We start from the raw sequence: 13311 nt of genomic DNA on the forward strand, positions 1-13311 counted from the left end.
CCACGTAAAAGGAGGCATAGGAGTATCTTGAATAGACGCTTAACAGCCGCTTGAAGAAAAAAACCGAACCTCCTAAAAAGAGGCTTCAAGCCTTTTGAAAAGAGGCTTCCGAACCACTCGAAAGAAGGCTTCCGAGACTCTTGAAATGAGCCTTACGAGCTTGTTTAAAAGAGTCTTCCGAGCTATTTAAAAGAAGGCTTCCAAGCATGTTAAAATGAGGCTTTCGAGTCTCTTAAAAGGAGGCTTCGGAGTATTTTGAATGGACTCCTCCAAGCCTTTTGGAAAAAGAATTCCGAGCCTCTTAATGGAAGGCTTCGAGCCGTTTGAAAAAGTCTTCCGAACCACTCGAAAGGAGGCTTCCGAGCCTCTTGGAAGAAGCATTCCGAGTTTCTTATGAGAGCATTCCGAGCCTTTTGGATGAAAGGATGCGAAACACTTTAAGGTTTCTGAGCCTCTTGAAAGAAAGCTTTTGAGCCACTTAAAATGAGGCTTCCTGAATGAAATATTCCGAGCCTCTTTAAAGGAACCTCTTGAAAGGAGCCTTCCGAGCTTTTTAAAACAAAGATAAAAGAAAAAACTAAGTTTAAAAGAAGGCTTCCGGACCTCTAGAAGGCTTCCAAGCCTCTTAAAAGGAGACTTCATACCCTTTTAAAGGAGGCTTTCGAGCCTGTTGAAAAATGCCTCCTGAGTCCTTTGAAGAGATCCTTCCGAGGCTTTTAAAAGAAGCAGAAAAAAAGAAAGTTTATGGAAAAAGCCTAAAAGAAGACTTCCGGGCCTCTTGAAAGAAAGTTTTCGAACCTCTTAAAATGAGGCTTCCGGTTGTGGAGGGCAGGATTCAATAGGCCATGATTTACTGATCGCCATGCATATTATGTACAAGACAAAGTTTTGAAATAAAAAATACAAAATTATCAAAACTTCATCAATAAGTTTTGATAAAAATTGTAATCCATCCGCCATTACGCATTTTTGTCTGAGGTACCCCCTGGGTCCAGCGAAGGTACCCCAAGGGGTACATGTACCCCAGGTTGAGAACCGCTGCCTTACAGGGATCCTATGATCTCCAGACGTGATTGAGGTGAATGAGGCGGCTTTGCGGCAGATTGCCGCCAGCACACGATGGTAGAAAGGCAAGATGCCTGCCTCGGCACAGGAAGAGTCGGCTGGTGTGGATGGTAGTAACCCAGAAACGGCTCTAATGTACTGATTGAAGGTTGGCGACAAAGTATCTTGAGGTTACGGTGGCCGATGATAGCCTGACCAATCCGTGGCCGGAGCGCTCTATTTTTGGTTCAGTGTGGTCTAAATCAGATTAACTCTAGTTCTGCAGTTGATCTTGACTTCACGGAAATGCGGCAGGAAAGTGAGCCCCCGATCGATGGAGACTCCTAGCCAGGGTTTGAATCCAAAATAGAATTAAAGAGTCTATCACTTATCGTTTCTGTATACATACACGATATGTAGCATAACGCGAAAGCCTTTTTTCGCATTAGCTGTCATGACAAAGAACTGATTCGGTACCTCATGATAAATTTCTTTTAAAAAGCTCCAGTGAAAACAAAGCGAATATCATCGCTTCTGTATGGGGGCTGCCTATCCGATTTTGTTTTCTCGCACTTGTTCTTCTTCTTCTTCTTCTTATTGGCATTACATCCCCACACCGGGACAGAGCCGCCTCGCAGGTTAGTGTTCATTAAGCACTTCCACAGTTATTAACTGCGAGGTTTCTAAGCCAAGTTACCATTTTTGCATTCGTATATCATGAGGCTAACACGATGATACCTTTTATGCCCAGGGAAGTCGAGACAATTTCCAATCCGTAAATTGCCTAGACCGGCACCGGGAATCGAACCCGCGCGTCTTACCGCACGGCTAAGGAGGTACTTACTCGCACTTGTATACAAGTTTGATAAATTTGTTATCATGACTTGTTACGATTCGGAACAATTTTTGCCTTTCTTTCATCGTTGTTCGTTATCTATTGAGAGCGAATTCTGCAAAACCTGCTTCTAGAACTTTTACTATTTTCCTGTTGGGTATGGGGGGTATGCTACGTTTAATCTGTAGATTATCTAAAAACTACACTACCCCATCTATAGGAACACTCACGACTGTCGGAACTTCTACCCTATATAATGATTTAATCAATTACCCACATAGATCTGGCCTGAGGGAAGCTTTCAGCGACAAAATTCAATACATATAATCTAGAATAATTATGTTTTCTTCGAACGCAGTGATCTTTCACAGTATCAATCAAATGAATGTATCTGTGAAGAGGAAAACTGATTTGTTTGTTAAATATCTTGGCTGTGCATATGCACAGCACATGTTTCGAAATGGACAAATTGATATGAAATTTGCGAAAAAGAATCCATGTGTCTTGGAGGGACTCGAACCCTCAACCTCCTACTTAGTATGATAATCATCACTAGGAGGAGGTTGAGGGTTCGAGTCCCTCCAAGACACGTGGATTCTTTTTCGAAAATTTCATATCTATTTGCCTATTTCGAAACATGTGCTTTGCTATGCACAGCCAAGATATTTAGAAAAAAAAAGATATTCGTACGCCGAGTTGCCGAATAATATGCAATTGAAAAAAAACTGAGTAAGTTTGTCTATGTTTTAAATACTTATGCGGCGTTTGTTTAAATTCGGGCTGAAGTTGCTTCGTGAAGGTGAATAACTGAACACTGAAGGTGAATCTTGGTAAAATCTAATACTTTACATTACATTTTCATGGACACAAATCTCGAGAAGTAAGCAAAAGCAACTAGCAACAGCGAAAAATAGTAAGTTTTGTAGAAGCCCAAATTTTGTAGGACGTAAATTTGAAACATGGGAGAAACTGGGGCATTTTTCAGCCATTTGTCTTCAAGTCGAAAGGTTGACAGCCCAATAAGGTTGATTTGACGCAACTTTATAACCTGTATTCTTGTTTACGTACGAACACGTTTACTTATAAGTACATAGAACGTCACAACTGTGTGAATTTATCCAATTCTACGCAATTTTCCTTGTTTCGGAAAAATCTTTGTCCAGATCATGGTCCATCTGCCAACTGAGAAAATCTTCTGCCGCTCGGGATGACGCACTGAGAACCGCAAGTGATGACGCGACGCGTGCGCAAATTTTAGTTGGGAAAGAGGTCCATAACACTCCCCAGGGATAATTAACCATTCCGTATTTAAATATTATTTCCTTGTCAGATCTTGATAGGGTTTAATAGCTTCATAGGGTTTAACATCTTCTTCTCTTTCTTCTTCGGCTTCTTATTGGCATTACGTCCCCATTAGGACATTGCCGCCTTGCAGCTTAGTGTTCATTCAGCATTTCCTCAGTCATTAACTTGGAAATTTCCAAACCAAGGTACCATTTCCATTCGTATGTCATGAGACTAACACGATGATACTTTTATACCCAGGCAAATCGAGAAAATTTCCAAACCGAAAATTGCTTAGCTCGGACCGGGAATCGAACCCAGCCACCATCAGCATGGTATTACTTTGTTGTCGCGCATCTTACCGCACGACTAAGAAAGGTCCCTAGGGCTTAAAAAATGGATGAAATAATAAAAAAGATTATAACAGTAGACTCCCTTTCACTCCATATTCTTTAACTCGATTAAAATCCTGATAAACACTGGGACAGAGCCGCCTCTTAGCTTAGTATTCATTAAGCACTTTCACAGTTATTAACTGCAAGGTTTCAAAGCCAGGTTACCATTTTTGCATTCGTATATCATGAGGCTAACACGATGATACTTAAGCCCAGGAAAGTCGAGACAATTTCCAATCCGAAAATTGTCTATACCGGCACCGGGAATCGAACCTAGCCACTCTCAGCATGGTCTTGCTTTGTAGCCGCGCGTCTTACCGCACGGCTAAGGAGGGCCAGATAAATGTAAACACCAATATCTTAAATAAGCATAAAATTACAATACAGTTGGATTGATTTACAAACAATTGATTAACTGCCAGGAGAATAAAATTTCCTATAAACATATTTATAATATTGAATTTTTATCGACTTTTTCTTCCAAAAGGCGCTTTGTCCCCTCTACACTAAGCAGTATGCATTAAACACGTTTCCGCCCGACAGAACATACCGCAGCTTCTACATTGCTTTCGTTGTCACGTCGTGAATTTCACTAACCGGCGTTTTTGTTTGTTTCGCACGATTATAGCGACCAGACGCGCCGAGCGTTGCAACGTGCGAATGGTGAGTGCATTATTGTAGGTAGATTCTAATCAATCGGTTTTAGTGCCTCCCTCTGCGGCTGAGCGGCAGCTATACATCGTGAAACAGTTGCGGTCCAATTGCGTACCAAAGTTCATTTCAGATCGTTGATCTTCGCATCCGTCGCTTCGCCGTCACTGCAGTTTTTTGGTGATCTTACATAAGTGATAAGTTAGTTGAAGGATTTAGGTTGCACTTTAGTAATGACTTGGTTGAAAATCAGCATGGAGTGATGATTATCATACTAAACAAACAAATTATCAAGTTACTAGAAAAGAGTTTGAAGTGCATCATCGGTGGACGGTGAGTAGTGAAGTAATGTGTGGGACTTTCCTCTTTAACAACCTCGAAACATCTGCGTGAAGGGATCTTGCGCTTCTTGCTTCTTCATGTCAAAGGCCACTGCGCTGATGTGATGCGATCATATTCGTGTTTGTAATGAGTGCTTGTTAAATTAGATGTGATCATGAACTTGGCCTTCTTGTGGGAAGTGAAAGCCATAACAGGTTTAAACTTGAAGTCTGATCAAAGGTAGCAACCAATCTGCAATGCCAATCGTGGAAACAGCTGTTCAACAAAGGGAAACCCCGGAAGTAGCATATCAGCCTTCACTTAGGCATTGGTTGAGAGTTGAGACAGCGGACGAACGATTTTTAGCTGTGAGAATTTTGGTTGCGCTCATTAAGCCTGCTATCACTTTGCTAATTGTTTCGCAAAAACTTAATTATTCAAATTGTCCACTCAGGCAGAGCTCTTGTGACGGTGTACCAGCGTGAATCTGTTTAGCAGCAGCCATTATCCAATCTATATAGATATTTTATTCGCGATTAAGTTACAAGATATGCAAGATTTTTATATTGTTTCCTTCGTCTTTGGATCTGCAATTTTATAGAGGGACTGTTGAACTGTTGTATTTACCATCTCTCATAGATACAAATCAGCTTCATCTTGAAAGATAGAAATAAGCACCAATTCGATTGGGTGTGTTTACTAACATCGTGCTCACGGCTGAAATAATCACAAAAATAAGACACAAACAAAATTGCTTACTTCTTTTTTTTTTTTTGCTGATGGCAGATGCCGATTAGGTAAAAAAAATGGGAACAGTAACCCTATGAGAAAAAGGCAAAAAACATTTTTAAAAAATTACAAATGAAAAACAAATAAAACCTTATTTTGTTGTATGTAAAACAAGCTAGGAATTGATATATAGACATCGGAACTGTAACCACAATAGCATTTAAAATTATGTTGTTAAGCCTCTAGAAATTATCGACAATATTGGGTGCATCTAGTAATTGATACGAGAAAGGCAAAAAATATGCTTAACAATCTATTAGAGCTATCATTATGATACAATATGAAACTGCTTATTGAAACTCGCATTTCTAGCTAAATGTTTAAAAAAAAATGATGATCAGGTCGCAACCAAAAGACGTCGACCCATGTATTGCAATTTAATTCAACAAACTCAGCCCGAAATTCGCATCAAACGAATGCATTTTGTTTGCAAATTTGCTATACAAGACAATGGCATCTGTGCCAAAATGTATTAAGGCGATGGATGCCTTTTACGCATCCAAGCAACAAACCCGGCTATAGCGTTCCAATGTAGGGGAAAAGTTGAAACAATACACTAGTGATGCTTGCTGGGAAATACATCCACAGCAGGTTTTCACGTGAAATTAAAAATGGCAACGGTCAGCGGGGAATTAGTGTGGTTTCTAATTAATTTATTGCTCTGATGAGAGACTTTGTCATTTGGTGCTCGCTTGTTATAATTTGTAATCGCTTAATTTGGAGATCCGGTGAAAACTGGATTTGGTGGAATCAGAATGCATTGGAATTTTTCATGTGGTTTCTACATCCAACCAAGAAATCGCACAATTCCGCAAAAAATCTTGCAAAGTTTTTATACAGATTCGTAATCGAGCCACAGATCAGCAATTTTAATAAATCGTGTTTTGACTGGAGTAATTTAAAAAAACGATTCCAAGCACGGACAATATGGAGATGTTGTAAGTAAAAATATGATATAATGTTATAGGCTTATAAGTTTTCGCTTGTTTTTCATCGCTTTTGTTTCTTTTTTTTCTCGTTCCAGAGAGCGAGTAATGGCGCTGAAACCTAGGCCTATATGTACACTGATGTACATAAGTATTCGTCATGTTTTCATAGTAATCTATCTGAATTTATGTGAATACTTTTTCCTATCAGTGTGTAAGCCAGGGCACTAGACTAAAAACTGATGGGACCAAGACGTCGAGGACCCAAGGAGTGTACATTCATCTTCGTAGCAAAGTCACTCCCAACGATTCGTCAATCATCTTTCCCCCTGAATATGAAACGGTTGGTACGGCTGTCCCCGTTTCTTCCTTTCGTAGATTCAAAACTCTTCGTTGATCATGTTATTTATTACTAAATAATCTGATTGCCCTAGAGTTATGGATTATCTCCCAAATCCAAGCCTGCACGGTGGGCCTGGCCGTTTTAATACTTGTGTCATATTTATGATACATGCTGCAAATATTAATGCAGACAAGAAAATGCTCGGAATTACAACCGACATTTCCAGGATGCTTTTCAATACTGGCTGTGCATGTGCTAAGACAAGACAAGACAAGATTTGTAATCGAGATTGTATGTATGAACAAAGCAAACGTGGACTTTTGGGATGCAGTTTAACTCGGAAAATTTTCGATTTACAGTGGCATGGAAGCCAAATTAACAACTCAGAATGAATTATAAACTTTTACTAAGCAGTCCGGGTTGGACTTTTCTTCTACTGTATAATAAACACAATATTACTATTCGAAATTTTATTTTGTGATATTACACTTAATACACAGTATGAGAAAAGTCCAACCCCGTACTGCTTACCGTTTTTAATTAAATTGCTTCTAGAATTTTTGAGAAGAGTTTCAAAAACTTCGTCGTATGGTTTGCCGTGGAGATTTTTTCGATTATTATCTTTCTGCTTCTTCTTCTTTATGCAACATCAAAGCGCCATTCGCTTATCACGCAAATTAATCAATACAGGTCGGACTCGATTATCCAGAGTATCGATTTTATTTTCACTCCGGATAATCGAATCACCACAAAAAAATCAAATTTGAACAAAAAACTTATGTTTTATTTTATTTGCAGTGGTGTAGTCAGAATTAATTTAATGAAAAACATTGATTAATCCAGCTATCGGTATCGGTGACTTTCTGGTGTAATATGGAAAAATAGTATTTTTGCCAAAACTTTTGAGTCCATAGTCCGATCCAGACCAATTTTCAATATGAAATGATAAGACAGGGCTGCGAAATGGTGAGTTGACATCCGGGAAGGGGCGCCTAACATAGCTCTGGTCCTCACAAGTTCCAATACTCACGCTTCCACGGGTCTTCCGATGACAATTGACCGCCAGCTAAGGGTTGCGTACTTAGCTGGTAGTGCAGCCTGGGCACTGTTGTCCTTCTGACATCAGCTAGAGTGAGAGGGTGCGTACTGTGGGGTCTGCCTAGGATGTGGTGGGGTTCGACAGTGGGCTCTGTTGAACTTCTATAAAAAGCTGCATGTGTCCCCAAGCAGGCCCTATCAAAGCGACCGTGTGCCGCTCAAAGCGCACTAGCCTAGTCCTGGTGTTGGGTGGGACTTTAAACAATTTGACCCGACTGATCGAGCGTCTGTCCACCAAGGAGGTGCGGCTCCAACAGCGTCTGTTCTGGCATCCAGCGGCTGAGTATGAAATGCTATTCCCCGGAAGCTATACCTAAGATGGCAGCCCCATCCCGGTGGATAGTTGGGCCAACAACCTACTGTTCCCGAAACATCAATTTGTTCGAGAATCCGATAATGAAAGAATACGGACTGATTTTACGGCGACGACTCTTAGCGCGAAACAACGGACACGAATAGGAACATGGAACGTTTTAACCCTAGCCCAGCAGGGTAAATTGGCACAACTTGCCAATGAGGCACGCCGCATGAAGCTTGAGATCCTGGGACTGAGTGAAGTCCGTTGGCCAAACTTTGGAGAACACAGAACGCCGTCGGGACAAGTTCTGCTATACTCTGGTTTACGAGGTGAACACGCTCCCCGGCATCGCGGAGTTGGCTTCCTACTAAGCGCTCAGGCACACTCTGCGCTTATGAAGTGGGAACCTATAAGTGAAAGGATAATCGTTGCCAGATTTAGAACACGGGTCCGAAACCTTACTATAATCCAATGTTATGCGCCAACCGATGCTGCCGATCTGCAAGACAAAGAGAACTTCTACAGTCAACTCAATGCCGTCGTAGATAGAATTCCGAAGGGTGATATCAAGATCTGTTTGGGCGACTTCAATGCGAAGATCGGATCCGACAACTCGAACCATGAGCGCATTATGGGACGCCATGGTCTCGGAGAAATGAGCGAAAACGGAGAGCTGTTCGCAGAATTTTGTGGTAATAACGACATGGTGATCGGGGATCGCTCTTCCCTCATCGACCGGTTCACAAGGTCACGTGGGTCTCCCGTGACGGCTTTACAGAAAATCAAATCGACCACATCTGCATCAGCCGAAAATGGAAACGGAGCCTTCTTGATGTACGGAATAAACGTAGTGCCGATATCGCGTCTGATCATCACCTCCTCATCGGCGAAATACGCCTGCGCATTGCGCGGATTCGTCGGCAGGAGGAAAGAGTTGGACGACGATTCAACACACGCCGACTGGAAGATGCCACGGTGAAACGGTCCTTCGTTGAAGAACTGGAGACGCGTGCTGCAGATATTCCGGAAGGTGGCAGCGTGGAAGACCAATGGACCGCCGTCAAGAATGCCTTCATCGCCACCAGCGAGAACAATCTGGGCGAACTACGCACCCAGAGAAAACAATGGATCACCGATGAGACCTGGAGGAAGATAGAGGAGCGAAGAGAAGCCAAAGCCGCGATAGAGCGATCGAAAACCAGAGGAGCCAAAGTCTTAGCCCGTCAACGATACACGGCTCTTGAGAAGGAAGTAAAACGCTCATGTCGACGGGACAAGCGAGCGTGGGCAGACTCTCTGGCCGACGAAGGAGAGAGAGCCGCCGCAACCGGGGACATTCGCCTCCTCTACGATATCTCACGACGCTTAAGCGGGGCGAAGATGAATGCAACGATGCCTGTGAAAGACGCGAATGATCAGTTATTGACCGACCCAACTGACCAGCTGAAACGCTGGTTCGAGCACTTCGAACAACTTTTTCAAGTGCCAACCAGGCCATCACCACCTCGGCATGATCTGCCTAGGATCCGACGTATAACACGTGTCAATACCGAAGCTCCATCACTGCTAGAGATTCAAACAGCCATCCAAAGCATGAAATCGAATAAAGCCCCAGGGGTCGACCGCATATCAGCCGAGATGCTCAAAGCTGACCCCAGGACATCCGCTCAACTACTGCATCGTTTATTTCGTAATATCTGGGACACCGCAACTTTCCCGGTCGACTGGATGCAAGGTATCTTAGTGAAGGTGCCCAAAAAGGGTGACCTGACTGTATGCGATAACTGGCGAGGCATTATGTTGCTGTGTACCGTTCTCAAAGTTCTGTGCAAAATTATCCTAGCCCGGATTCAGGAGAAGATCGATGCGACTCTCCGGCGGCAGCAAGCCGGATTCCGTGCCGGAAGATCCTGTGTGGACCATATTGTCACGCTCCGCATCATTTTGGAGCAGGTCAACGAATTCCAAGAGTCCCTTTACTTGGTATTCATTGACTATGAAAAAAGCTTTCGATCGTCTCCTCAATCACGAGAATATGTGGGGCGCCCTGAGACGCAAGGGGGTTCCTGAGAAAATCATCGGCCTCATCGAAGCACAGTATGAGGCCTTTTCGTGTAGAGTGCTGCACAATGGGGTCCTGTCCGACCCTATCCGGGTCGTAGCTGGTGTGAGGCAAGAATGTATTCTATCACCGTTACTGTTCCTCATCGTAATCGACGAGATTCTGGTAGATGGGATTGACCGTGAACCAAACCGTGGGCTGTCATGGCAGCCTATAACCATGGAGCACCTAAACGACTTCGAATTGGCTGATGACGTTGCACTCCTCGCGCAACGGCGCTCTGATATGCAGAGTAAGCTCAACGACCTTGCCGATCGCTCCTCCTCGGCAGGTTTAGTCATCAACGTCAACAAAACCAAATCGTTGGATGTAAACACGGTGACTCCTTCCAGTTTCACAGTAGCCGGGCAACCAGTGGAGAATGTTGAAAGCTTCCAATATCTTGGTAGCCAAATGGCGTCAGACGGCGGTACCAAGATCGACATAGGTGCACGGATCAAGAAAGCAAGGGCTGCCTTTGCGAGTTTAAGAAATATCTGGAAAAACAGGCAGATAAGTGAACGCACCAAAATACGAATTTTCAACTCTAACGTGAAATCTGTGCTGTTATACGCTAGCGAAACATGGTGTGTATCAGTGGAGAACACTCAACGGCTGCAGGTGTTCATTAACAGATGTCTGCGGTATATAATTCGGGCCTGGTGGCCTCACAACTGGATCTCAAACAACGAGCTCCATCGTCGTTGTCACCAGAGGCCGATAACAACAGAAATTCGGGATCGTGGGGCTGGGTCGGCCACACTCTACGTAGGGGCGGAAACGAAATCTGTAAGCAAGCATTAGACTGGAACCCAGCGGGACATCGCAGCAGAGGCAGACCCAGAGGCTCATGGCGGAGAAGCCTCAATAAAGAAATAAAAGAAGTCGACCGAAATCTAACCTGGCAACAGGTTAAAGCGATAGCCGGGCATCGCTCAGGATGGAGATCTTTCAAGTCGGCCCTTTGCACCACCGGAGGTGTACAGGATCCATAAGTAAGTAAAGTAAAAATGATAAGACAGGATTCCCATTTGAATGCAACTTGATGGTTGAAAAATAGGTGTCAATAAAATAGCTAGACTATTTATGTTTTTTGTACAAAAATTGTATTTGTCTTATTTCTTTTGAGTCCGTTGTCCAATCCATGAAATTTTCAATATTTACACAGTATTTCCCATTAAATGCAACCAGTTGGAAGCAAATAAGGATAAGGATAAGTACCGCAAAATAGAGCTGTGCGCCGCCGCGCCACGCCGCCGCCGCCGACACTTATTGACGTACGCCGACGCCGGTCAAGGTATCGGCGGCGCGCCATACGCCGGTTACCTCCACGCCGCCGAATTTCGTATTTCACGCCGGTGATTGGCCAACACAAAAATCACAGTATGCAGTGCGTTTGCATCTGCCGAAACAAGGCAGTTTATCAGGCATTAATTAAATAGCTATTATACCTTTAGCAGATTTGTTTGCTTTTAACTCTGTCACTTTTACCCGCATTGGTGTGTTGAAGGTTGGGTCATCTAAGAGCTTCTTGGTTACAGACCTACAAATCAAATCATTCTGGTCGCATTGGGTGGTTCATCATCATTTTAAAGGTTTGAATGTTACATATCTTGATTAATTTAGTGCTTATATACGCGGCTACAAGTCAATACTACCCGGGCAAAAGCCATGAATAGAATAACGAAACATGATATGAACTTGATTGATATAAGAAATAAAAGAACAGGCAATGATATAAAAAAATGCACCGAAATATCATTCAACTATCAAGATATGCTATGGACAAGAGTGCCATTACATGATATTGACCACTTCTTACAAATAGCATATCTTGATCTCCTCAAAAAAAATTTGTGCAAAATATTGATATTGTCGTCTGATCTTTTATCTCTTATATCAATTATGTCTCATTTTGCTATCTAATCAACATTTGATATTATTGAGCTATTTTCTTCTACTCGGGTATTAATGTTGGATTTAAATTCCCAGTTTGGTAGGATTTTTCTTAAACTTACCTGGGCATTAGACTGGCCCAGCTTAGTATGGGGAAAAAAATGTTGTCGAATTCCACGAGACACCCCCCAGAATTGTGTCTTTGGCTAAAAAAATCAATCTCTGAAAATTTCAGCTCAATCGCTTGTTGCATAAGCTGGCGCATTTGATTTGAAGTTTGTATGGGAATTCAGCCAAAATGTATAGGAAAACACACCTCCGTCACTCATTCGATCCGGAAATTGGTTCTGATTGCTCGATTGACATCAGAATTGCAAAAACGGCAGTTGGTATGCTACAGAACAATTTCACAGAACATTGCATGATGATTAAATGAACTTTTATATAGTTTTCGGCTGATTTTTAGGAGCTGAATTGTGTATTTTGGATTTATTGATCGAATCGCATCAGCCGAAACCTATATAAAATATCATTTAATCATCATACAATGTTCTGTGAAATTGTTCTGCATACCAACTGCCGTTTTTGCAGTTCTGAGCTCAATCGAGCAATCAGAACCAATCTTCAGATCGAAAGAGTGATGGAGGTGTATTTTCCTATACATTTTGGCTGAAATCCCCATACAAACTTAAAATCAAATGCGCTAGCTTATGCAACAAGCGATTGAGCTGAAATTTTCAGAGATTGATTTTCTCACCCAAAGACACAATCCTGGGAGGCTGCTGCCCCGTGGAATTAACTTTTTGTTTCCTGGGCCAGTCTACTGGGCATGGAGTATCATTGTGATGGCCTCGTGATATACTAATGGCTTCTGGAGCAGAACACGATGAGCCATGTGACCCACCAAATTTAACATTTTCTTCACTCCTCCGTGTACTTAAATTGCAAGAATTGTTCTGAAAAACAAACTGGTTTCAATTTATACACCCAACCAGGGGATGGCAGATTTTAATATAGTTCTGCTTAAGAACCTGTATAATTATTTGGCATATACAATTTCGGAAGATTTTAATACAATTGTTGTATAGAAATCCTGCAGATTTGTATTATATTAATACAATATCTGTATAAAAAGTATATGCCAAGATTTTATACAATAATCGTCAGATTTTTTTTTGGTTGTAGGTATTGATAAACAATTCTCAAACAAAATTCTTGGTTTTCCTGAAATAATTTCCGAAGGAAGTCCTGGAGAAAGACATGAAGCAAATTTCTGGATTTATCCCTGTAGTAATTTCTGGAGGATGTTTTGAAGGAATCCCTGGAGAGA

At 42.2% G+C, this 13311-nt stretch overlaps 1 protein-coding gene across 2 annotated transcripts in view; it reads left to right on the forward strand.

The window, feature by feature from the left end:
• The first annotated feature begins 4146 nt into the window (after positions 1-4146).
• Positions 4147-13311, forward strand: part of LOC134220198 (E3 ubiquitin-protein ligase TRIM37-like) — a 30462-nt gene continuing 21297 nt past the window's right edge. The window contains exon 1 of one of the 2 annotated variants that reach the window (XM_062699179.1): positions 4147-4221. In XM_062699179.1, the coding sequence (XP_062555163.1) occupies positions 4219-4221 (3 nt within the window). In that variant the 5' untranslated portion in view covers positions 4147-4218. Of the gene's footprint in view, positions 4222-4267; positions 4543-13311 lie in introns of those variants that run through there. The other variant, XM_062699180.1, reaches the window with a different exon arrangement.

Source organism: Armigeres subalbatus, chromosome 3 (assembly GCF_024139115.2).
Source record: "Armigeres subalbatus isolate Guangzhou_Male chromosome 3, GZ_Asu_2, whole genome shotgun sequence".
Lineage (NCBI taxonomy): Eukaryota > Metazoa > Arthropoda > Insecta > Diptera > Culicidae > Armigeres > Armigeres subalbatus.